Source organism: Caloenas nicobarica, chromosome 26, assembly GCF_036013445.1.
Source record: "Caloenas nicobarica isolate bCalNic1 chromosome 26, bCalNic1.hap1, whole genome shotgun sequence".
In the NCBI taxonomy this organism is placed as follows: Eukaryota; Metazoa; Chordata; class Aves; order Columbiformes; family Columbidae; genus Caloenas; species Caloenas nicobarica.
In genome coordinates this window covers 4,644,998-4,670,463 of record NC_088270.1, presented here as the reverse complement: position 1 = coordinate 4,670,463, position 25,466 = coordinate 4,644,998, and the positions used below count along the sequence as shown (strand labels likewise).

The following is a 25,466-nucleotide window of genomic DNA, read 5'->3' as shown; positions in this document are numbered from 1 at the left end:
GCGCGCTGAGCGCGGAGGCTCCGCCGCTTCCGGGGGTTTGGCCGATCGGCGCGATTGGCCGCTTCGAAGAGCGGCGGGATGGCGGCGGCAGCGCTGGCGGGCGCGCTGGCGGGCTGGAGGTTGCGGGACGCGGGCGCAGGTGCGGGCTGGGGGGCGCGGCCGCGGGTGCGCCCCTTCGCGGGGGTGCGGGCGGCCGGGACGCGCACAGGTCCGGGAACGACGGGCGGCACTCGCGTCCCAAACCGTTGTCCTCGGGGACCTGGTTGCGGTCGGGTTATCCCCATGTTTGTTTTGGAGAAACTCGGCGTCTCATGCTCCTTTTTCCCGCCAGTCTGGGCGAACACGGTGTGGGATCTGGACTTCATCGAGGCCGAGCCGCTGGATCCCCGCATCGCCGAGGAGATCGCGGGCGACGGGCTCGATGCTTTCACCCGCCTCTACCGGGCCCTGTCGCCCTTTGCTGGGGAGGACCAGGAGAACAGAGAGGTGAGGTCACGTTCTGCTTCGTAAAGTCACAGGCCCTGGGCTTTTCTGCCAGCCGAGTCTGTCCTGCCCTGAAATCTGCAAAATAGTCTAAAACTGCCCCAAACGTTTCTTGTCATATACGCCGGAATGCTCCAGGGGGAAGCTCTTTCCAAGTTTAAAAGCTGTCTTCGTAATATAATACAGTATCATATACCCTATAACATAATTATTACAAATATTTTATATGTATTTTATATATAGGTATTAATACATATTTTCATATGTATTATATATAAGGGTATATAAGCAAGCTTATCAGGCCTGATAACCATATGTAGAGCAGACTTTCAGGAGACAAAATCCTTAGAAAATAAAAAAATTAATGGAGTACAATAGCAGAAGGGCTGGCTCAAGCTGGGTACCTGCGCAGAGGTCCGCCCAAGCATAGAAAACTACAAACTTTCAAATCTTTACAGGCCGTTCACACCGTGATTCAGTCCAATAGCAATGTTTCACCATCAGGTCCTTTGCTCCCCATTGGACCTTTGCAGTGGCAACTGTTATAATGTGAATAGTAGCTACTTGTAGAGAGCGATATTAATGCAGGATTTCTCACTATTACGTGTGTATCTTGCCGCAGAATATCTGGATCTTCTTTGCCGAAAACAGCTTCTCTCCCAGCGCGCTCGTGGCGGTGCTGCATCACTTTGTCCACGCGGGCCAGCTTCGAAGAGCTAACGCACAGCAGCGGGTTTATGCTCTTCATGCAGCCGGGTTGTACTTCTTGCTGCTGGAAATCCCAGGTGAGCCAAGGGATGTGCCTCTTTATGGGTGGATAAAACATCGCCCAGGCAAAATCAGCTTTCTGCCATTTATGAGAATTCTGGGTGGAACAAGTGGCAGCTTTCGAACAGGTTAGTTTGTGAAAACAGAAGTATTTCTTTAAAATAACCAGCAGCTGCAGTTTTCCGGCAGGTTCATTCACAGCATTATCCTTCGGTATTCAAGGTTAACACGTTTTGCTGTTGTGCAGTAGGTTACCAGCTAGAAGGGGTCAATCAGCTGGTGATCCTACCAGACAATGTCACCGCTGATGACGTGTCACCCTGATGCAGTTTGCCTTTGTTCAAACAATTCTTTCTTCTTCTACTGAACTCTCTTGGGCTCCCAGGACAGTGCCTTTGTCCTGAACATCTATTTGGCTGGCAAAGCAAATGGCCAGATGATTTGATGCTCACTGTATTTTGTCTGGGAGATGGCTGATGTTGTCTTTTCTGGACAGGCAGCATAATTAACAAGCTGTTCCATCAAGTGATGTTTGATAAATGCCTTCATACCCTGACAAAATGTTGGCCTCAAGAACCAGATCTGATGAAGAAAAGAAAGAAGATGCACTCTCAAAGCTCTCAGACCAAAGCAAGAAGAAACAGAAAGAAAGGAAAACCATACAGGAATGTCAATGTAAGATGTTTGTTTAATCTCTTCAGATACAAATCTCTATTAATAAGCAAATTGTTGGCAAGCTGTTTCACTTCTAGGTCACTGTGATACTCTTCCTCTTTTTTACCCCTGTTTTAATTCTTAGCCTTTTATTCAGCAGTTCAGCTGCATTCTTGGTCCTTTACCTATTATTAGGAATTTCAGGGGTCTGATGATTCAACGTTAGCTGCAGTTTCCTGGTTGCTGACTAATAGAAAAAATACAGCTTATTTGTCTGTGGCATATTGTTAGAAAGCTCAGCAGCAGAGGGAGGCTTTTTTCACTTTTAAGTGCACTAACTAATCTGAAAGAAAATATTTAGAATTTTGGGTGTGAAATTGTGTAGGACTTAGCCTGAGAACTCTATGAAGCACCAAAATCTGCAAAAGAGATCAGGCAGTGCTGTGGGACAGGATGGTGCTGTTTCTCTTTTCTACCAATATAGATGGAAGAGATATTGGAAGAGGAGGAGGAGGAGGGGGAAGAAGATTGTGAAGACATTTACTTTTCAAATGATGATCTTCTTCAAATTCGCAACTCAGTCTTCCTTCTTCTGAAAAACTTCTTAAGACTTCTACCGAAATTCTCACTCAAAGAAAAACCTCAGTGTGTGCAGAACTGCCTGCAGGTAATAAAATTCAACTCAAGGAAACTTCTGTCCCCTGACACAAACTGGTGGTGTTCTCTTGTTCTCTATCGTCTGACCCCCAAGCATCCAAGCAGACCAGCATGTCTTGCCCTCACGTGAATTAGCTAAGCTTGGTTTTGTTTCCCCGCAGATCTTTGTTGAAATGACAAGCTTTGAGCCAGCGGTACACGAGTTGAAGTTTTCATCAGCAATGTGAGCGAGTCATTCTCAATGTTTATACGGTGCTTTGAGCAAGTAAAGCGTTCAGTGCTTGTGTTGTTATTATCCTGCCGATACGAAAATGAAAGCAGTGATTTATTTTGTGAAAGATAATTAGAACATGTTCCACCTAGCTAACAGTAAAAAAAAAACATTTAGTGAATATTCAATGTTCTCCAGTCAATGAGCACGTTTAATTGTCATAGTTGTAGTAAATGTTTCTCTGATGAGAGATGAAGACACCTCTTTGCCTCCTTTTGCTTAGGAATGTTAATGAAGCCAAGTACGTACCTGAGCTGGCCTATCATGGACTGCGATTGCTGTGTTCACCTCTACATGGTTCAGAAGATAAGGTAAAAGCTGGACAAAATCTTTAAAATCCTCACTGCAGTATTGAAAAGGAGTAGTTGTTTCTTTCCTTCTCTGCGGTTAATTTTTGCTTGCACATTTTTTACTTTTTACATCCGTTCTACGTTTTGTGTATGTGCATGTGTTTGCTGGGTCAGACGCACGATGCTGTTTTCCACCCCAGTCCTTATTTCCTGTGGCTTGCGTGATGATGCATTTTGTGTGCATTGAATTCTGCGCTCTCGTGACTCTTGCGGCAAGCAAATCGAAAACAGAGGATAGCTACAGTGGCATTAGATCTCCGAATCTTAAAAAAGAGAATTCCAGGTTGCTGCGTTTGCCTGGAATTTTCTTGTTTTGTGCTAGGTGGAGCTCCAGCACCGCTTGCTGTGTGCTATGGCACTGGGTTGCAGCAGAGAAGCATGCTGGGGAAGGGTTATGCGCAGATGATGGTAAGCAGGGCTGCTTCTCCTTCACAGAATATTTGTCATGATGGAACAGCCAGTTCTACCAGAAGTGCGTCTGCAGCTTTACATTTTTATCTTGTTAAATTGTCAAGCATGGTTTATCATCTCCCGCTTACCTGTGTGCTGCTGCTCTGGATGGGGCTTTTGAACTTTGGTTGTGATGGTGCTGTGGTGTTTATGGGTCCATAAACCCACCCTCAGCACAGTGCAAGCTTTTCGGAATTGTGGGCGTTTGTGGTATCAGGAAGAGGTTGTAGCTCCACTGCTCAGACCCGCCTCATCTTCCCTGCCTCTCTTGTTTGACTGTTCAGCCAATGTCAGGGTAATGAGACATGCAGTGGTCCCAAAAGTGCAGCAAGAAAGCTCCAAAATTTCAAGCGTGCCTGGTGGTAAAACCATGCATTCAGTTTAAGATGTCTTCTGTGTAAAAACCAATTAATTTCCTCAAGTTCCAAATGTCTGGTGAATTGCAGTCCACTGCTTTGGAGGGGATCTGTTGATATTGCCAGGAAACCCTTCTTAGGCTCTACTGGACTTGTATGAGAGCATCCCGGCTAGGAAAGGTGTTGTGTGTATTAATGGGACCTCTTTGAATCATTCTGCCTGGACTCATATTTTGACAAGTGCTTTTATTTGGATCTCAGTTTGTTTTGTTCAGATTTATTTCATAAACCTGGCCAGAATACTTATCTCTGGGCTCCAGTTGCTACTGAAGTGAACCTGAAACTAACCTTCTCTTTCCAGATTCTTCGTTGCGTCTTCCAGCGAAACCTCAATATCATTCTCATGGTGGAGAGTGGTGCGAATTCCAGATGCTCAGTCCTTGCAATCACATCGGCCGTGATCAGTGCCAGGAATCGGGCTATAAAATTCATCAGGTGAAGTACAGGGCTCTGGCACTACCCTTCCCACGTGTGTGTGCTCTTTCTTCTGGCACGCCTTCGCTTAACTGCTTAGTTGATAAAGTGATGAGACAAACCGACACTGACTTTGAAGCTGTTTGTGCAAATGAGGTTTACTTAAAATGTCTGTAATGGGGATTTACTGAACTCGCTGGCGGAGGGGAAAGAAGATGCTGCTTGACAGAGAAGTGGCAGTGACTGGAGGGGACCTACCTTCTATATTTTGCTTTGTGTCAGTTTTTCAGGTCGTTTATTTTCGCTCGGTTATAAAACCAGTCTTATTAAAATTTGCTTTTTTTTTTTCTTGTATGCAGTTCCGTAGTAGATGAGCTGAAAGAAGTTGTTTTTCCTGTTCTTCGAATATTACTGCAACATATCTGTGCCAAGGTACGCTAAGCTTTGTTGCATCTTGAGCTGAAGAACTTATGTGGGGATACATTGCAGTATCTGTAATAGTTTGGAAATCCATTTTCACAGTGTTTTGCAAGGAATGAAAGGATTTTCATCATTTGCAAATTTCTTGACAGCATGATTGCGTTTTGTTTTTATCTTTATCAGAGTTTCCAGATGTCTTAAAAATAGTGTCACATCCTAGGAGAATATTGAGGCTGAACACTTTCCCCTCATTCACAATCAATTGTACCCTACTCATGACCTTTCCAAAATTTGCTGTTGCTTTTACCACTGTTTTGGAAGAGGAAAGTGAGGGTTATGAGAGTTCTTTGCCCAGCTAATTATCAGAACGAATTATCTACTCCTATGGCGAAACATTGCCTCTGGGTTTAATTGAATCTCTGCCTTTGCCTTGGGGAATTTGCTGTGTGGTTGTGCGGGGATGCTGAAGTAGGGACCAGCAAAGCTGTGATTGTTCTCCCGGTCCTTGTTGAATATAGTCTCATTAAATAAAAAAATACCTATCCTAAGCCCTGAAATGCCATTCTGGCTTCTAGAGTAGAGCGTCAAAATACCATACCATGCAATTGCCTTTGTTTTTTAGGTCCCAGATAAGGCTGATTATCGCACGTATGCTGCACAGGCCGTGGTGAATTTGCTGAATAAACTCCCTTGTAAGGAGTTTGCCGACTTCATTGCTTGGCTTTATAAATACTCACGCAACACGAAGGTAAGTACATCTCCTTGATGTTCCAGGGTTCAGATACAGGAGTATTTTGAAGATGAAGGGTTCGATATCAGTACTGAATAGCGTTGTTCTTATTGCTGGTGCCTAAAAACGGTGAAAACGGAGCAGGCGATGCCCGTGTCTTTGTCCACACTAACCGAGCACCTCGTGTGCCTTCTCTTCCAGACTGCCTACAGAGTGTTTGCCCTGGATGTAGCGTTGGCTTTGTTGGATGTGCCCGAGAGGAGCTCAGATGGCTCCTTGTCCCTGGATCTTCAGAAGTTTCTTAAGCATAAGTTTTTAGTGCAGGTCATGGTGTTTGGCCGGTGTTCGGACAAATCGCCCGTGGTCCGCGGCAAAGCTTTAAGCTGCTTTGCCCACTGTCTCGAAATGAAAGCGGCTACTACCTTGGAGAGTGTACAGGACTTATTACAAAGCTGTAAGTATTATGGGTAAGTTAGATAATGAAAATATTTCTCGAACGTTCTGGGGAATAATTACTGGGAGATAGGAGAACAAGCGGTCAGGAACTTAAAAATCTGCACATAATGTCCTTGTGTATTGTGTCATAATGAGGAGTAAGACATGAGTCTTGTTACTCGTGAAACCTTATATTTGGAAGGGATTTGTGTGGGTACTAAATAGATTCCTCCATGAGATACCTTTGAAGGATATTTACAGGCGACTGAAATTGCTCATTGAAAAAAAATAAAAAAGCTCATTCTTGCCTGACAGTTGATTAAATCTCGAGTTGCCTTTTGCTTCTGCTAAGTTGTTTTGCTCGTGATTGGCATGCTGAACTCCCTCAGGTGTGGTGGAGGCCAGATGGCACAATTCAGAAGTGTGCACATAGCATCCTACAGTTAGATTACTTGCCCAAAAGAAAATTGGAATGACAGAATATCCAGAATTAAAATACTTCATTTAATTTCTTTTTTTAATTTCTTTTTGGCAGCCTCTGACCATACAGTCTTGGAAGCAAACACAAACACTGCGAGTATGACAGTCAGTGCAGAAGGTATAGAGTCATTCTCTTATAGTAAGTCTCAAGCTTTTCTTGGCATGACATTTTCTAAAAATATGCGTATCTGTAAAACCTAGGGCATGCATGAGGCTCTCTGTTTAACAGTGAACCAGCTTGCTGAGTGAACATATGCCTTTTTTTAATTCTTAAACTTTTAACTTTTCTTTCAGCTATGTCTGACCATCCACGGAAGACCTTACCAACTTTCAAAACTATCGAGCTGTCAGACAGCACCGGCACTGCTGCGCTTGACGGTATGTCAAAATTATATTAGCCTTTTCAGATAACTTTTCAAAACCTTAATTGGACTTTGTGAAATGTATTCGTTGTCCATTTTTCAAAGAAAGTGGAGAGAGCTTTCTGTAAAGCTGTTCAAAACCACTTATGGGTGATGAAGGGGGTGGAAGTGCCAGCCAGAAAGAAATACTATTTCCACTCTAGGCTGAAAAATACATTTAATCTTGCCATACTGATGTTCGTTTGTAGTAGTGTGGTGGCAACACTTGTTGAAATGCAGGTAATTTATTCTTTCCAAAAAAGATGGTAATTGATGTGGGGTATAATACTTGTAACTCCATACGTTTAAGGGTAATTAAATCTCTTGCTCTAGTGCACAGAGAACTAATGGGTATTTGCTACATAAACCACAGCACCCTTGGCTAGCACTGTAATGTAGGGAAGAATTCACTTCTCTGCAGCATCAGGTATTGCCTGGAGTTGTAAGCAAAGTGCGAGGTTAAATGAACTGGTGCAGAATGGCAAGCAGCTAGTTCTAATTTGTTGACAGCACGAAATCAGCATGTAAGTTGGTTTTTGTGGCCATGATGTCCCTTCTTTGAATCGCTTCCTTTCTTTTCCTTTCCGTGTGAAAGCTTTTCTTCCCAACCTTTCGGCCTCTGCCAGTATCTTTGCTCTGCCTTCTTGCTGTTCACCTCTCTTGAACCGCTGACAATTCAATTTGCTGCTTAGTTCATATCCTGCATTTGTGTCTTTGTTACGCGTCTCACGCTGCTCTTCACATGGGATCTCTCTCCCTATCTCCATGAGCCAGGCTCCGATCTTCTCCATTGAAAGCCTTCTTTTAAAACATTTCACTGATAAATTTCATTAATCTGCTCTCTCAGATAGAAAAGTCCTCCAGGCCACCTAAGGTATTGTGTATTCCCTGTTTAATCGCAGACTCCTCGCGGCAGAGGGTGCCTGGTTTTGTATCTGATACCCAGCTGAGCATACACTTGGCACTCAGCAAATAAAATTAAGAAAAGGGTTGGATGAAAAAGGACTGTCTGGAGCTCAGGAGGATAGCTGGAATACACGGCTTTGCGAGTCAGTCAAGGTGCGTTAGCAAAGCTGTCTGGCACACGCTGCTGTTTGGCTTACGCCGCTACTAATTTTGCACTTCTGTGAAGGCCAAACAGCTCGTGTTTTCGAAGCGAAATAAATCTTAGCCAAGGATAGTCGGAACGTGCTAAATGCACGAGGGCAAAGATAAGAAGGGTGGAGATAATCTGCAGGGTGAAGTATGCACAGCCGAATTACCCCTGCCCAACAGTACATAAACATCATGTTCCCTCGATAGTTCTTCGCCATTTAGAACTCAGGGTTGTTGGTTGGTTGGTGGTTTGTTCTGTGTGTTTGTCTGTTTGGTTCTCTTTTGTACAATCAATGTCAGCTGGCATAGTGTGATTATTTTAGCAGATTGGGTCACCTTCACAAGAGCTGGACTATTTTAACGGCAAAACCTTGCAATAAAAAGGTTCTGTGCTGTTTCTGTCAAGCTGTTCTCAGGAGGAAGATGCTATTGCAGTTAGCTGCCCATTAAGAAAGCGCAGATCAAAGCCCCTTTGCATCCTTTGGTAAAAATTTGTTTTCAAACTACTTTTGATTAGTTCCCCGTGACTAATCCTTTTTCTTAAAGGCAACAGAGGGGATCTCCACATGAACCTCTTTAAGTAACAGATCTCCCAGTTTGGCATAGATTTGGGAAATCTTACTTAACACTGTAAGAAATCTAACAAACAGCACTAAACAGAAACCTTAAAAGCAATGGTAAAACACTTGAAATCGGTAATGCCAGCTTGTCAGTAGTCCGTTTGAATGATTCAAAAGGTGAGAAATAATTGATTGTGGCTCTGTGTATCCAGTTGTGTCATTTCGTAAGCTAAATGGCGGCCTGGGTCATTTCTTTTTATCACATTTTTGGACAGGAAAAGAAGTCATGGCCATACTGAGACAGAGAGCTGGGGATGAGAAAACCAATGTGAGGAAATCTGCTCTCCAGGTACGGTGGTTTTTTTGCGTGCTTCCCTCTTCCCAGTGATTACCCAGAGTGCTGCTAAAATAAATAATTAGGCCGTAGTACTGTAGGGAAGTGGATGTGCCTTTGCCCACCTGTAACTTCTTGCTAATCCTGCAGAGTGCCTGGGGGCCTGAAAAAGGTCTTGTTTACTAGTTCCTGATAAGTAAATAATGCAAGCGTGATGATGGAAAATTTTTCTAGTACTCTCGCTGCCATTCTCTTATTCCGTCATTTAGAAAGAGAGGCTCTTTTCAAATGTCAATAGGCATTTCAATTAAGCGACTTCCTTATAAACTGAAGCATATTAGCTGCTTAGTTTGTTTTGACCTTGTTAACAAAGAGATTAGGTTATTTCCAGCCTCTTCTCGAAGTATTCATTGCTTTGCTTGGTGCTTAGTTTTTTAATGAAGTCATTAGCTTTTAAAGAGATACGCTTCAATGAAAATTTCATGGTTTTAAAAAATACGCGTCTGCTGTTCACTGCCTTTCAGCTCACACACTGATTCGAGCTACTCAAGTTAAGGCTTTATGATTGTTTTGTTTTGATGCTTTCTGATTAAAAAAAAAAACACGCCTCTTTTTTTATTACCAGGTAAAAAACATGGTTGATACAAGAGACACGTTGTTTTCAAGGGGAAATTGTGACATTTACTCTACCGAAATGCTGTTATACAATCGGAATGACTGAAAAGGCGCTTTCTGTTTCATTCCACATCTCTGATTGTGCCTCGTATTCATAAATTGTTAATGCGATGTTTCGCTCTCGCCGAGATAAATTAATCTCTAGTTAAAGTTGGTAGGGGGTAGATTGTATTTCTGATTTGCTACTTAATGCGCGTGGCCTGCGTTCCCAACGAAGCTGCGCTGGTATTTTGACTTGCAGGTTATTATGAACATCCTGAAGCACAACGTGATCCCTTGTACTGCAGAAGATTTGTCCCCTCTCCAGGAGCGGTGCCGGGATCCGGCGGTTTCTGTGCGGAAACAAGCCCTGCAGTCCATCACCGAGCTCCTTCTGGTGAGAAAAATGTCACGGCAGTTCTTACACAGACCTCAGATGGGCAAACCGGGGGTTAAAAGAAGGAGGAAACGGACAAATCTGGTGCACGTCATTTGTTCATTTGGTGGATTTCATTTTATGGCTGTGTTTTAATTTTTTTTTATTACCTTTTGACGTGTAAGTCATGACTCATTCTTATACATACTTGTGATTTATGTAGGATGCTTCCAACTGTTGGAAACACTTATGTTCCTGATTGTTGATTTATGTGTCATGGAGAAAATGTTTATGCTGCTGGCCTTCTCAAGTTAAAAAACCCCTGAATCACTTCACTGAGATGTAATGTGTAGATGATAGCACCGCAATATTTCTCCTTCTATTTATTCACAAAGGGTTAGTAACTCAGGCTCAGAGACACAGGGTTTATATTAAGCAAAGTTCTTTTTTTAAGTATTTTTTTTTTAGTGTTCAATCATCTGCTGTACAGCTTTATTGCGATACTGTTACGATTATTTATAGGGTTTCAAAACAAAGTATTACGATACTTTAGCAGAAGCACCAGGTAGCTTGATCATAGATATGATCAAATACCTTGCGGTGTCAAGGAGAAAAAAATTCCCTCATCCCATATGCTGCCATATTGCGTGCTGGTTGAGCAGGATACTGAGGGTTATTAAAAGTTATTTTGAAAGTTAGCAGCTGAATCTGGAGGTTTCTAGGCCTTTGCTGATCTTACCCATGCATATAGGATCCTGCAACAATTTAAAGTGTTTCTAATACATGTGTCTCTCTCAGTCTCAGCACAACAACGTTGTAGTGCAGAAGGCCTGGCTAAACGGAGTGGTGCCTGTTGTGATGGACGCTGAAAGTTCTGTCCAAGAAAAGGCCTTGGATTGCCTTGCTCAGCTCTTGTTGCAACATATAAAAAGTTATAATAAATTCAGGAGTGAAGATGGAGAGCAGGCTCTCGCGTGGGACCTCCTGACCCTCTTGAGCTCAGAAAACCAGGAGCTGAAGTAAGTGCATTTGACCCTTCGTTGTGGGTTCTGATGGCTTTTCCGTAACAGCCCTTTGTCCAATGTGTCAGATGTTTTCATTGCCTTAACTATGTTAGCATTCAGGGACAAAATCCAGATTTTCTTTTTGACTTTTAATCCTGTTAGAATATGCAACTTTTCCTTTGCAGAAGGAAATTGCCTATTGACTGGAGGACTAAGATAAGAGTATGAGTTTATACTCTCAGCAGTCTCATTCACTGTGTGGCCACAGAGCATTAGGTGTCATAGTTTACATATTGTTTAAATGCACATGCAGGGATAGGAAACTAAATTTATTGCGTGTTTTTTTTAAGCTGTTTGAACTCCCTGCTTGAAATAGTATAAGTGCATATTACTGCTAGAGATGGACATTCGTATTGTGAGGGGCTTGTGTCGCTCTGTTAGTTCTGGGCCAGAAGAGCTGCTGAAAAGTGCAGTTTTCCTTTGGGTCAAGGGTTTTCATTTGCAGCTTGTTACCTGTGCTCTCTCCCTGAGATCCAGGGTTCATATCCAGGAGTGTTACAGGCTGTTCTTGATGTGTGGATAGCAGCATGAATATTTAAGTCCAATGGAGGTGTTCTGATGACAGAAGAGAGGATATATAAAGAAAGGAGAACATCGCCTTTTATTAATTCTGATGTACAATATGTTACATGTCTCATGACAAATAGAATTATTCTGCCTTTTGCAGAATGCTGTGGGAAGAAGCAGATGAAACGGGATGACACACAGCATGACAAGGACACAACATTGATTAAAGACAGCTGTATGTTTATTAGTCAACAGGGCATAATTGCTCAGAAATAGCAAATGAGATACTGGTTGTGCTGCCTTGCCAACCTGTGAAACTGCTCTAGTTTGGGCTATTTTATAACATGGTTTGCAGACTCACGGCACCTTCTTCTTCATGACCTTAGAGTACCTTGCAGCTTGATACATCTCAGAACTCTTTCAATGTGGAGTCAGTGACTGGGGTTAAATAGTAAAATGAGCAAGTTACAGTGCCTTAACGTCACTGTGTCCTGTCCCATTATGGGTATTAAACAACAACTACTAGAAAGTCTTTGTTACAGATTGCTGAAATTATCTTTTCTTACTTTTCTTCCTTCCTTGTAGCCGTTACTTGAACAAAGCTTTTCATATGTGGTCCAGACAGAACAAGTTCACCTCCACTTTTATCAACAATGTCATGTCCCATGTGGAGACAGAGCATGCTGTACCGGCTTGGATGTTGCTTGCTAAGGTGGCACGTTCTTCACCCAAGCTGGATTATTCCAAGATCATTGACTTGTGGGACGACGTCAGCAGGTGTGTGTGTGCTTTGAACTCCATCCTCCCTTCTGCAGGAAAGAGAAGGAGGCGAAGAGGAGGAACAAAGCGAGTGAGCACTTTCTGCCCTTCCACAGGCAGATTGCTCTTTAGCTGCTTAGATCACAGTTCTTTATTCAGACAATCAGTTCTGTAGCTAGGAGGCAAGCAACGGCCCACAGATTTGTGCAGTAACCAACTCTTACGTTAAGCTTTTTGAGTTTTCATTTGCTTTGACAGGTCTGCCTTAATAATGCATATCCCAGATGAAAGGATTTTTCTACTGTGATTTGGTGCTGCTCCTTAGTGTTAATGTTAGTTTGTCGGCTCTGCTGTTTTTCAGGCAGCAGAACACGAGCACTGATACTACAGGACATGTACTGTGTGTCATCGGTCATGTTGCAAAGCACCTCCCTAAAAGCACTTGTGAGAGGCTGATTGGTGAGTGGCCCTGAGAAACCGCACATTCATACCTTCCATCTTAACTGTTATCTCTTCTCTATAAGCAGTGGATAAGCTTAGAAAATGCTCATTTCATGCATGCGATCTCCTTTTCAGATAACATCAAGTGCTGGCTGAGGGAATCTCAGTGTCCCCTGGTGGTGATTAGCACAGCTGTGGAAACTCTGCAGAAGCTCTGCCATGCGTGTGCAGATGTGCTGGAGGAGGCACAGGTGTGACTTAAAATACATCTTTTAAAATAGCTTGTCTCACACTTAGGAGGGCTGTCTCTTGAAGGCAGCATCAGGCTCCAGTCTGTTGGTTGATGAGCTCCTTAAACAAAGAGGATCTGACTCCAACAGCAACTTGAGTCTGTTCTGCTCAGCTCTCGTACTTTCCTTACTGCAGTTCTGGTGCAGAACATCTTGTAGCTAAGGATGGACTTGTAAAAGATCTTTCTTCAGAAGGATTCCTTGTCTCCCCCTTTACCTGAAACCCTTGCATTTGTCTTCTCTCAAAGTTTAGGGAATTCCTCAAGGAGACCTGTTGCTGTGACTTTATGATATCAACTATTTCTCAGGCTTGGCCCAGCGCGAGGCTGGAGGTTGATACTCTAAGCTCTAATTGTTTTATATCAGAGCTGCTGTAGATACACATATTTTCTAGACCTCTTTCATGGGACCAAACAAGGTGTTAATAACACATCATTTGCACGTTCCTCTTTTCTTCCCCCATTTATTTTATGCCATAGCTTTGTTCCGCTTCTGTAGTGAGAAAGTGGGTTATCCTTTGCTGATAAAATAGAGATCTCAGCCTGAACACAGTCGCAAAGAAGCTAAAGCTGATGCAGCTCTCTCTTGCTAATGATTTCTTTTTGTATATGTGTTCTATTTCTCTTTCAATATTGATGACAGCTATTTTATAATAGGCATCCCAATAAAGTTTAGTAAATAGTATGCGAAACTGCACACTCTGTGCTTTAGAAGCCAGTGTAGAGCCATAGTTTCTTTTTTTATTAATTGACAGTCAGAAAATCCTCCCTTGTGTGTTGGCTTACAACCAAATGCACACATTCCTGTGTGCTGGTCACTTGAGCAGTTCCAACAGCTTAGCTGCCATAAATATATGCATTTGATTTCTTATGTTACCAGCTTTAGATGGTAGAAAAAGAGAAATGATGCTTTATTTTCATCACAGTCTGGTAGATGATTAGCTTTTTTTGTTTTCCCTCCACCACTCATAATTTGCGTTGTGTTTTCATTTGAATGGAACTGTATTTTTCCAAACCACATTTAAAAATTCAGACAGACATATGTGTTGGATATACGTGAAACAGTCACCTAAATCCTTCTTGTTTAATATGTGTGATTTCTATAATAAAGTAAACTTAGGCCTGGGGATCATTAAAAGCCAAATTCTCCAAGGTGTTTTGACACTTGCACACATCCTTTGATGTGCAGGAAGAATTTTAAAGCTCTAAGGCACTGTCTGATTGATTTCAATAGAACTTAGATTATTAAAAGCATATAAGGACTTTCAGATCAGGGATTCATGTGTGGATAGGTATTACAGCTACATTTTGTTTAATTAATAATGTGCCAAATTAATTTTGTTTAATTATGGAACAGGAGCTGCTCGACCAGGTGTGTGGCGATTTAGTGTCCACCTGTGAAAGCTATATTTCAAATATAGTCCTCAAAAAGGATGGAGCAGACAAGCTGCAAGAAGATCTCTTGGTAGGTTTGGTTCCCCTTCACAGACGGGTCGAAGCGTGTAGGTGTACTTGAAATCAGTGTTCTGTAAGGTTCACGCCAATAACTGCGTTATACAGGCAAATACTGATGTGCACGCCTTTCGTGAAAGCTCGTAATGAAATCTGGTATTTGTGCGCCTGGGAGCATACAAGAGTTTTATACATCAGCAGTTGCTTTAAGGATATGATAGCCCATGTATTTTTAATAAAATGACATGGTTTTTCTTTGCTTTTCCACTCATGTTTCTTAGATAAGCTGTTGGGGAGATAAGTCTGTAAACCAGGTAGAATGAGGAGTATTTCAATATTATCAGTAAATGGGGGTGTTGTAGCATATTAAACTCATACACACCTCATTTCTATTTCAAAGCTTCACCTTGTGTTCTCTGGCCACTCTCTTCTTGAAAAGGCTGGTGGAATATTATATTGTTTTTGGAGAAGTACCATACCGACTGCTGCTAACTTCATTTGCAGCTCAGCCGTTGCCTTTTGACTGCAGCGTTGCTTTTCCTCTCTAGGTGAGACACCTCTTCATGTTGGGGGACGCTGCTCAGCAGTGTCCGGCCAAAGTGGAGAAACGCGTCTTTCTTTTGATCCAATCCATTCTGGCTGCTGTCAACGAGGACCAATGTGAGGCTCTCTCCTTACTGCCTTTTATTTTGCATTTACAGACAGCACCGTTTACCAGAAAAGCAAGTTTTCATTCCTGACCTGTTCTTTCCTAGTGTCTACTTCTGCAGATAGTGAGGAAATTCCATCTTCTCAGCCGCTGTCCCAGTTTGGAATATCAGCCATGCCTCCTGTGGTCAGAGCTCACGCCGTTATTACTCTCGGTAAGTGCCGTCCTGCAGGAGCAACGTGCCCTCGTGTATCCAGTTCCCACCCTGGCTGGTTCAGGTTCTGCTCCAAAGCTGTGTCAGCTGTACCAGAGAGCCACAGTGTTTGCATTGCCTCAGCTCCGAGCTTGGAGCGAGGCACATATCCATGGTAACGAGTCGCACAAGCCATAAAAACACTGTCGTCTATACAACTGCTTCTCAAGGCGGTTAATTCATTAATAGTGATTAATAATTAGCAGTGTCCTTCAGAATTGTACTGTCTTTGTACTCGGAGTTGGTTGCTGTCTGGCTGAAGGATCATAATATATATAGTAAGGGACTCAACAGATGTTGAGGAAAACTTGGTGCTTTTGGTGCAGTTTAGAGCAGAATGACTGCACATAGTTCCTTGTTCTTCTCAGCATGAACCGAGAGCTGCTTTGTGATAGAAGCCCGATCAAATCTACATCTCCAGGATTATGGAAAATACTAAGTGAAAGTTCTGGTTTTGTAGTACTTGTGTGGTTAGGAACAAGTCTCTTCTCTTACGGATAGTATTATTCTTTCCTTAACTGCTTTGGAAAGCTTAATACTTTCGTACAGAGCTTAGAAACAGTTAGGGAGCGGTAATGTTAGAAGGCAGGCTATTTTATATTAAGTTGCTTTAGTGATGCTCTTAGAGGTGGGTGTCTCCCTGCTATGCCTATGACAGCTGGGGCTGTTCTTTTTAGCTGCTTTGAATAATACCCTGTACACAGAAATAGTTCTCTCCGAAGGAGGGGATTTGGCATAGAGACCCACTCTATAGGTCTAAGAGGAGCTTGGAAGAACTCCTTGAAGTATCATTTCTTTGAGAGATCGTGCAGATTGCTCGTCAAGTTTCAGCATGTGTTTCTTGTTTATTCCCCTGTTTACTTCCTGATTCCTTTCTTGGCTTATATTGGACTCAAAGGAGGCAGTAAGCTGGGCTGGGGTGCTTAGGAAGAAGAATATATTCACAGCACTGACAGTCTCGTCTCTGTTTCACAGGTAAATTGTGTTTACAGCATGAGGAGCTGGCAAAGAAAAGCATTGCAGCTCTCGCTCGAGAACTGGAGGTGTCAGGTGACGTGCCCGTTCGCAATAACGTTGTCATCGTTATGTGTGATCTATGCATCCGCTACACATCCATGGTGGACAGATACATTCCCAACATTTCGTTGTGTCTGAAGGACCCAAGTCCCCTAATCCGTAAGCAGACGCTGATCCTGCTTACCAACCTTCTGCAGGTAAATAGAGGCCCCCAGCACGTACCCGATAACCCGCTTCAGGTAGCTCTGCTGTGCTGAATACCGGCAACCTGACCAGTGGGTGAATTGCTTGTACCTTGATTAATCTGCATTTAATCAGGAAGACTTTAAACTATGTATTTTGTTACTGCTTTTTTTTTTTTTTTTTTGCTAGCTAGGCAGAAATCATATCGAGGACACTTAAGGCAGTTGGATAATGAGATTATTTTTAGCCAATGGTTCCGTCTTGTCTTCTCCTTGTTTCTTTGAATTCCCTTCAACTTCACTCCTATATGAATGAATATAACAAATATCACAGCACCTTTTTCTCCTACTGTCTCTGCTTATTGTTCTAAAGATGTAAATGTTGAGAGGCTCAAGACGTTTACCCTCCCAATGTTCATATGAAGCCAACCAAGACAGATTTGGAGTGCATTTGGCTCTGAGAACAGTATTGAAAAGCATATGTGCCTTGGGATGGGAGAACAGATTTTTCATGTTTCTACTTTGTTACTGATACCTGTGGTAAAGCTAGATGCTTGCCAGTGTGGCATTTGTGCTGTTTAAAGCATTCTCCAAAACATCGTCGTCTTGGGGTTTATTTTGTGGGCCTTCAGCTGAAGTTGTATAGCTTGCTCGTTCTGCTCGGCTCCATCAGATGTTGTCCCGACTACACTAGGTTGCTCTTGATTCAGCATGATAATTTATTGTCTGCTGATTTCTTACAGGAGGAGTTTGTGAAATGGAAAGACAGTCTCTTCTTCCGTTTCGTCAGTGTCTTGGTGGATCCAGATCCAGATATTGCCAGGTAAAATACTCGTGTGTAAAATAATGGAGTTGAAGATCAGCGATGTAGTCAAAGGAGGCTCAGTCCTGCACCTTCAGCATGCAGAGAAAAAATTCAGTGAGAGAGCAGATGATTTTCACATTAACCTCTTCACTCATACAATTGTTCACACTTCAGGGTCTGCAATAGTAGCAAAGGATCTAGAGTACTGGTTTTGTTTGGGGAACAGGGTTAAATATTCTCTTTTTTCTTATATGACATGCCTTGTCTTTTAAAACCTTCTGCTACATTTTGTAATACTTTGACGTGTAAGAGGAGTTATGCACACTGGCTTTAAGTGCATGTTTATAAAGTTTTTGTAGGTTTCGAGTTCTCAAGCTGCTCAGTTAGGTGAGAAATGAGAGCAGGGCTGGTTTCTCCAAGGCTGGTAGATCGTGCGGGGTTGCTGGATGCAGGAGACTTTGACACCTTGCTACTTGTTTCTACCTGGAACAATTAATCTGAAGATCAGTGTTTCCATGGCCGTCAACCTATCCTCACTTACTAGTGCATATTCACACTCTCTTTTCTCTTCAGTGAGTTTTTAATATGTAAAAATGTCTTTCCAGTAGATGGTGACATTGCAACATCGTGTTCCTAGAGCTTTAGCTAAAAGATCTTTGGGACCCTTTTTCTTTGCAGCTGCATTCAGTGGCTGTGTCCAGACAAAAACGTGTTCTTCATGTCTGGGATTGACTTGCAGCTCTTGCAGGACTTTCGGTGATTAACTTTTTGCAAAGTACTGTAAATGTCTCGGCCGCAGTGGAACTTCAGTTATTTTAATAATGAAAGTGTTGTGCCTGGTTTCAAATTCAAATTTATTTCTGTCTCCATTTACTGTAATGGCAAAAAAAAAAATGAAGTAGTATTATGGATGCTGAAAACATCTATCTCCTTCTGGATGAAAAAGGACTTAAAGTCAATAAGCTGATATCCTTGTTCAAGCCCAGATGGAGCTGGGCAAGAATTAAACGTGGTATTGAGGGAGACTTGGCAGAGGAAAACCATCCTCCTGCTTTATGGCTTGTGAGCCTACACAGTGTTTCAGGGGTGGCTTTCAGAAGCTGCCTGATGATAAGATCGTTCTTTTCCTGTTTTCCAGCCTTGGAGAGTTCTGCTTGGTGCATCTCTTGCTGAAGAGGAATCCAGCCATGTTCTCCCAACACTTCATTGAGTGCATCTTCCATTTCAATAGCTATGAGAAACACGAGAAGTACAACAGGTTCCCCCAGAGCGTGCGGTCCGTCGAGCACATTTGTATCTCCTTATTGCTAAATGATGGGCTGTCTGGCCGTGCGGCTTTTGGTTGCAGCAAAGCGCTCGTGGTGCTTCATAATTATGTGTGCGGTAGGAGGGAAACAGCTAGGGGAAACAGCGTTAAGTTAAGAGTGTCCTGCCTTCCCCCTGATGCTGCTGTGAGGACTTTGGCATGTAATTTGTGGGAGCGTGTGGGATCCTAACAGGTTTATGGATCTTGAAAGTGACATTCAGATATTCCTTGCTGATTGAAAGTCTTACTGTTTCTGCGTGAGTTCGCATAATGTGACTTGGCCCTTGTAAAATCTCTTGCTCTGCCACAGGGCGAAGAATCTCTTCTCTCTGAAGGGAAAAGACAACAAAGAGAAAAGGATGCGTATCTACAAGTTCCTGCTAGACCACTTTACAGATGAGCAGAGGTTCAGCATTACAACAAAGATCAGCCACAGCATCCTAAGTAAGAGTCTGTCTTTAGAAATCTGGCAGACAAAGAACTAGAGTCTATATAAAGCCGTTAGGCTCTCAGTCCAGCGGTGTTTATCTTCCTATCTTCACTGGCACTGCTGTTTCCAGTAAAACACCTCTTATTTTTTCCCTGTGTGTTCCAGCATGCTTTGTAGATAAGATCCTTCCATTGGACCTAGAAGCCAATGAGCTGCTCTCGGATACGTTTGCAGTCCTTAGCTGCAAAGAAATCAAGCTAACGATGATGAGATCAAAACCCGGTGAAGACATTGAGCCTGATGAAGAAGAAGAGGAAATGGCAATGGCCAATGCTGTCATGCAGGCAGCACAAAAAAAGCTCATCTCGCAGGTAAATGGTACTCGATCTGGTGTGGGAAGAGGGCTGGCCAGTGTACTGGGAGGAATTTTACCTTTTTGTGACGGAGAAACTTGTGCAAAAATTGTCCAAATAACACAGTGATGACGCACTGTGCTTGTGGGCTGTTAGTCAGGCTCTGTCTGTAGGCACAGTCTGGTCTGAGGGCACCTGTGATAGCACCGTGTGTTGTAAAAGCAAAACATTACGGCTAAATTTGGGAAGGATGCTTGTACTCGGTCGGTTGGCGTGATCAGAAATGCATTTCCTCTGAAGTCAGTGAAGCTATGCCAGGCTCTATTTGTTCCACAGATCTCTTATTGGTAAAACATTTGAGCGTAACAGTGTTTTTTGGTGCACCTTTTGGCAATTTGCCTTCCGTGTGAGAATTGACTGAATTAGTGATGCATCTTAAAAGACTCCACTTAGGTTAAAAGCCTGTGTACATGCGTGGGGCATAAAAGCAGGCTTAATTGCAGTAATTCCCATGCTACGGAGTGATAAATCTTCTCACTTAGGCCATTCATCTAACCACAGAGTGGCTTCTCCTTTATTGCATCATGTAACTGTTCATGCCTTGTTCAAACAAAGGTTCAAAAGAAGAACTTCATAGAAAACATCATCCCAATAATCACGTCACTGAAGTCTTTGATGGAGCAGGAGAGGATGCCAGCTCTTAGGGACCTTATGAACTACCTGCGGGTAAGCAGAAGTGTTTTCTTGGGGTTTTTTCCCTCTCTTGAGTTAATGTGTTAGATGTGCAAGCAGTAATGGAGCGAACAGCCTTCTTAGAAGGAAATTTAGAAGGCATATGATGTTGTGACACTGCCACTGTGTTAAATAATGTAGGAGGTGGAGGGATTTTAGATAAGGATCTCAGAGTGTGTTACGTGTGAGCCTCCTCAGTGGAACGTGGGCAGAACGCTTGAGTGCTGGAAAGCTTTTCCATGTTCTGAAGTACAGATTGGAATCGAAACTCTTAGTCTGTTAAAAACACCTCTGCTCTACCAACTGGTATTTCCTTTAGCACTTAAGCAGCTGTGATCTGAATGGAGACATGAATCAGTAGTCGGGAGAGATTTCTGAAAGAGTTTAAACATTCCGTGTTGCTCCAGGAAATGATGCAAGATTACCGAAATGAAATCCAAGACTTCTTTGCTGTGGACAAGCAGCTGGCGGCCGAGCTGGAGTACGATATGAGGAAATATGAAGAGCAGCTGGCCAGGGAGAAGGAGTCAGACCAAGAGCAGGTCTTGGCAGCGCAGGCAGAGGTGGTGGGTGCCATTAACTCTGTCCACGTGCTGTCTCCTCTGCTAAAGTTGGTGTACGCTTAACACCCAGACTCTCCGTGCACCTCATTCCAGCACTTTCAACAGAATGGTTATGTAATGTTCTCATACCTCTTCGCATTTGCCAACAGAAGCTTTGGTTTCAGAGTCATGTAAGATGCTCAGAATAACAACAAACACCACGTGTTAGTCAAAGAGGAGCAGCAAATAATGAATGTAAAAATAATTCGATTTAAAGGGAAAACCAAGTCTAATTTGCCACTGGCTGTGCTCACGTGTTGTATTGTTCTCTGTTCCCAAAGTGATAAAGATGATAAACAGGTTAAAAAGGGTTCATTGTGTCTGACATTAGGTGTATACAGAGTGGAAACTTACCTATGTTGTAGTCGTGCAGATCTTCTTTTAAAGTCAATGTAAAGAAATAAGTATGTGCTTGGGTCAGCTGTCCTGAACTATTTTAAATACCTACCTTAAAATAAGAACTTCTACCCTGAAAGTACCTTTCCCTCTCTTGTATCTAGGGGTTTCTACACATGTATCCTTTGTTAGACATATGATGTTTTCTCCCGTTTTCTGTAGCAACCTCCATCACTGGAGAGAGCTGTACCTTCTGGCGGCTGGAATAATAATGCTCCGTCTCCTGTAAGTGGGAGACAGTCCCCACCGCCACCTAGATCAAGTCATTCCGCTGCGCCTCTGGAGTTTGCTACACCTAGAGCTGATGTTCCGAGACAGCCTTTACTTGCTCGCAGGTATGGGTTTCTCTTTATATTGCCAGTTAGGATATTCTGCAGGGCCATTGCTTTGTTTATCCACTCCTTACCTGCAGCATCATCTTTGTTATATTTGGTGTTTAAGATCATAGGGGATTGGGAGGACATTACATGCATCGAATCCAAGCTTGCAGGAGGAAATCACTGTTCCTATCATGTTTTTTGCCCTGTAGGCCAGCATCCCTGAGCACACTTGCCATCCTCAACTCTGCCAGGAAAGCAGCGGAAGCCAGAAGCAAAAGCGTTGGAGGAAGGTTATCGGCTGTATCGCTTCCATCAGCTGGCAGCAAGCAAGGTAGGAAGCTTGCTGCAAACTGATCTGCCGTTGGACTAGATCTAGTTGACACAGTCTGCTTTTTACACCCTTGAGGTCTCTGAGTGAATGCATTTCTATCCTTAATTATTTCCTTGTTATTTCTAGTGTCCTTTCAAAGCCTGAATCAACAGTCTACTGCGGAAAATGTTGCTGTGGTGGGCCGTGCAATCAGCACACCAGAACGTAAGTATAACCCAAAGGAACCCTTTTCGAATTGGGCTGAGCACTCGTTCTCTGAGAGAGGTAGGAATGCATGGCTCCCATAATGAGCAGAGAAAATCAGTCATTGATAGCTGTAGACTCTGTATTTATCTAAATGGTTCTAGTAAATAAGAACTGTTCTGAAACTGAAGGTCTTAGTTGAATGATGTACATAGGAAAGGACTGAACTGAGCATTGGGGAAGGAATGATTGTTTATTTACTCTGCTGTGGAAATTAAAGTAAAAACACAAAGAGAGAGATCTCTAATACACAAATTGTGAGAGTCTGCAGTGCTTACATCCTTTGCAGCAGAATTGCCGTCTCACAAAATGTGACCTTCAAAAGTTGGGTTTTATTGGGATGCTTTCTGACAGCCCCGCAGCATTCTGCAGCGTCGCTTTCTGCAAGAGGCAGTTATAGCAAAACACAAACGGAGCTGAGTTCCAGCAGTAGATTCCCTTCCTTCATGTCGATTAACTGCTGAAACTCCTCGAGGGCATCCCCATGTAGTGCGATTCGCGAGTGTGAGGAAGGCGAGTGTCTGACGGCGGCTGCGAATTGTTGCGGGGAGGGGTGGTGTTGCAGAAGCCCAGCTGTCTGACTGCACTCTGCCTCTCTGTGCAACCCCCCGGCCCGCACGCACGCAGGAGAGCGGCTGGCGCGTAGCCGGCGAGGCAGCCAGCTGTGACGCGGGCTGCAAATACCTGACATCCGCGAGCAGGCAGGAGCAAACCGGCGGCAGCGATGTGCATCCACTGGAAAATCTGACCCTCCTCTTCTCTGTATGCCCCACTGTTTGGCTACATTTGTCTGCCTCAACGTTTCTCTTTGCCTGAGCAACAAGCAGTGGTATTTGTGCAAAGAAAAAAAAAAAAAAATTGGGGGGATGTTTTTAGAGAGCAGAAATCTTTAAGCGCCGTATCTCTGCGTGGAAGCGTGCATGGCTGTTTCTCTTAAGCGCCATATGGTGGAAAAGGAAGAAGAACGTTAATCTGCAGTGGTACTAGGGCTGAATTCCGACTTGGCTTTGAGGCAGCATGTGTCCTTCAGTGGGGAGACAAACTGTACAGAGCAGCCTCGTCGCTTCGGCTGGCGTGTGTTGAGCCATCTGCATGGTGGCGCTGGGTCTGGCAGGCTGATAGACAATCAAAACAAAACGTGTTTATTTCTCTGGTATATCATTCTAAAACTATCGGAGATGCAGCTCTTTGTGAAGCAGTTTGTACTTGAGAAGTTAAGAACAGCCGTCTCTCTCTACCTCCTTGTTCTGGCTGTCGCTGCCTCCCCTGCTGTGTTTGAGTCTCCTCAAGTCCTGCGCGTTGAGAACGTCTCAGTGGGTCTGGGCAGGTGCAGATTGCTTTGCTGTGGTACATGTTGTGAAGATACCCCCTTAGACTGCATGGGAAGCCCTACTTCATGACAGTTCTCGACCGTCTCCTTCCTCCCTTCCTTTCACATACATTTCTCATTAACCAAGGTATCTTGTTAAGGCACATGCTGCACAAAGTCAGGACGCTTGCAGGTTGGTCTTGAGAGATGCAGAGGCCAGCTGAGGCAGATAGATCAAGTTGGATTTCCACTACAAGCTTCAGTGTTTCCCTTCCAGGACAGGGAAGCCATTAAAAAGCAAACCCAGTTAGTGTGCAGAGAGAAGTCCTTCCAACAGAGTTTCCAACTCCTGCCCTATAAAGCAGTTTCTACATTAATTCTCTGTGAAAGGTTCTGGGAAACATGAGCATAAAACAGAGCGTCGAGCAAAGTAAAATCTGAATATTGTGACATCTCTCCTGAGATAAATGACAGGAAAGAGACAGCTGACAGCCATGGCCTGTTCAGGCAAGCTAAACTCTACCTAGGTTCTTTGTCAAGCAATTCCTCTCGTCCAGCTGCAGGCGGTTTCTCCCAGAAGGGCTGTTCGGGTCCTTTGCCGGGCGTCAGGGGCCCCGTGTTCTGCCTCGACCAGGAAGCTGCTCTGAATCTGATGTTTTATTGTGAAAAACAGCAAAGCTTGGGTGGAAAGTGTGGCTCCCCCAGCTAGGTGGGACAAGGAGGTGCGCGAGCGAGGCCCCATATTTAAACTCATGTCCTCCACACACAAGGAAGGCTTTAAGGCTGGAGTGTGAAGCTGATGTGCGCAGATGGCCCATCAGATTCAGCACGTAGTTTTGAGGCTGAATGGGAGACACCGAGATCTGCTGGCCTGGAAAAGATATCTGTATGTGCTCGCAATTAACTGGATGTACTTTGTGACACTGAAGTGTTCTACTACAGCATGCCCGGCCCTCTGGCTGTGTCACAAGCTGACTGCTAATACGTGGAGGGGTTGGTTTTTTTTTTTCAGAGACCATTAATGACTTGACTTTCGGTGCTGGGGTTAGCGACATCAGCTCAGCGGACACACCTGGTTCAGCTCCAGGCAAGTCAACTTTGTGATTCTAACTTGAGGGGCGAAAAAAACCTAAATGATCAAATCTGCGGCATTTTTAAAAATATTAAAATATATGCATTATTTGCAGAGAAGAAAGAGGCTGAGGACGAGCCAAGAGATATTATCTGCTTGACATCACTAGAGAAACCGTAAGTTCAACACAGGTCTGAAACAGCGATCACAGTGAGAAAAGTTGGTAAGGTGCTTTAAAATAAATGGTCGTTCTGCTTCCTTCTTCTAGCCCCTCCGTGCCACAGATGTGGAAAGTAGAATCCCCAATAAGGAAAAAAAGCAGCCAGCATGTCCCTCTGAGACGGTCCCAGCGGCGAACTCCACTGAAACCAGACAACTGATCCGTTCATTGAACTTTTGTACAGAATCATCATGTTGCCCGAGATCTGTCCTTTTCCTCTGTAATTATAAATCACTGCGGGGGCATGTCCTTCCTTCCTTATCTATTCTTACTTGGGTTTTAAGTGAAACTGTCTAGAATATGGGCACACAAAGCCTGCTTTAGCACATGTATATATTATAAGCTGCTGCTGTTGTCAAAGCTCTCTGGAGTGCCAGAAAGCTGTGGTATAAAGAGAGGCTTGCTCTTCACTCAGAGGATGTATAATTTGTCCATTTGGAAAAGTAAGAGCATAATGTTGCCGCAAGCTTAGCAATAAATGCATTCATCACAGCTTGCGGGGAAGCGAGTGGCTCAGCTTATTCACTCAATCCCTCATTGTCCCTCTGGGTTATATACTAGAGTTGCTTTAATTTGAACAAAGGTAAAACAGCTTGTCACTGCCACACCCCTAAATCTGGTAATTGCATGCTACATCACCTCTTATTTGTTGTACAAACTCCTGTGTGTATGAACAGCCTTAATGTTCTTTTATATGGAATATTTCCATTCTTGAGCTATGTTATTTCCGACTATTAACATTTTATGAAAATAAATGGTTATGGAATAAATTCCACCCACATTTTC

General features: G+C 43.4%; 1 protein-coding gene across 1 annotated transcript; it reads left to right on the top strand.

The window, feature by feature from the left end:
• The first annotated feature begins 57 nt into the window (after positions 1-57).
• Positions 58-24,852, top strand: NCAPD3 (non-SMC condensin II complex subunit D3). Its single transcript, XM_065652001.1, is given in 35 exon segments — positions 58-139; positions 332-486; positions 1,106-1,268; positions 1,748-1,926; positions 2,390-2,572; positions 2,724-2,785; positions 3,057-3,144; positions 4,351-4,484; positions 4,823-4,895; positions 5,506-5,631; positions 5,815-6,067; positions 6,584-6,646; positions 6,823-6,906; positions 8,860-8,933; positions 9,835-9,969; positions 10,747-10,967; positions 12,105-12,296; positions 12,640-12,737; positions 12,855-12,970; positions 14,366-14,473; positions 15,009-15,120; positions 15,216-15,323; positions 16,338-16,576; positions 17,305-17,384; positions 18,505-18,642; positions 18,983-19,116; positions 19,268-19,473; positions 20,071-20,181; positions 20,595-20,753; positions 21,348-21,520; positions 21,715-21,836; positions 21,963-22,040; positions 24,401-24,475; positions 24,576-24,636; positions 24,729-24,852. Coding segments are annotated over 35 exon segments (4,488 nt in total). The 5' UTR covers positions 58-78.
• The last annotated feature ends 614 nt before the right edge of the window (positions 24,853-25,466 follow it).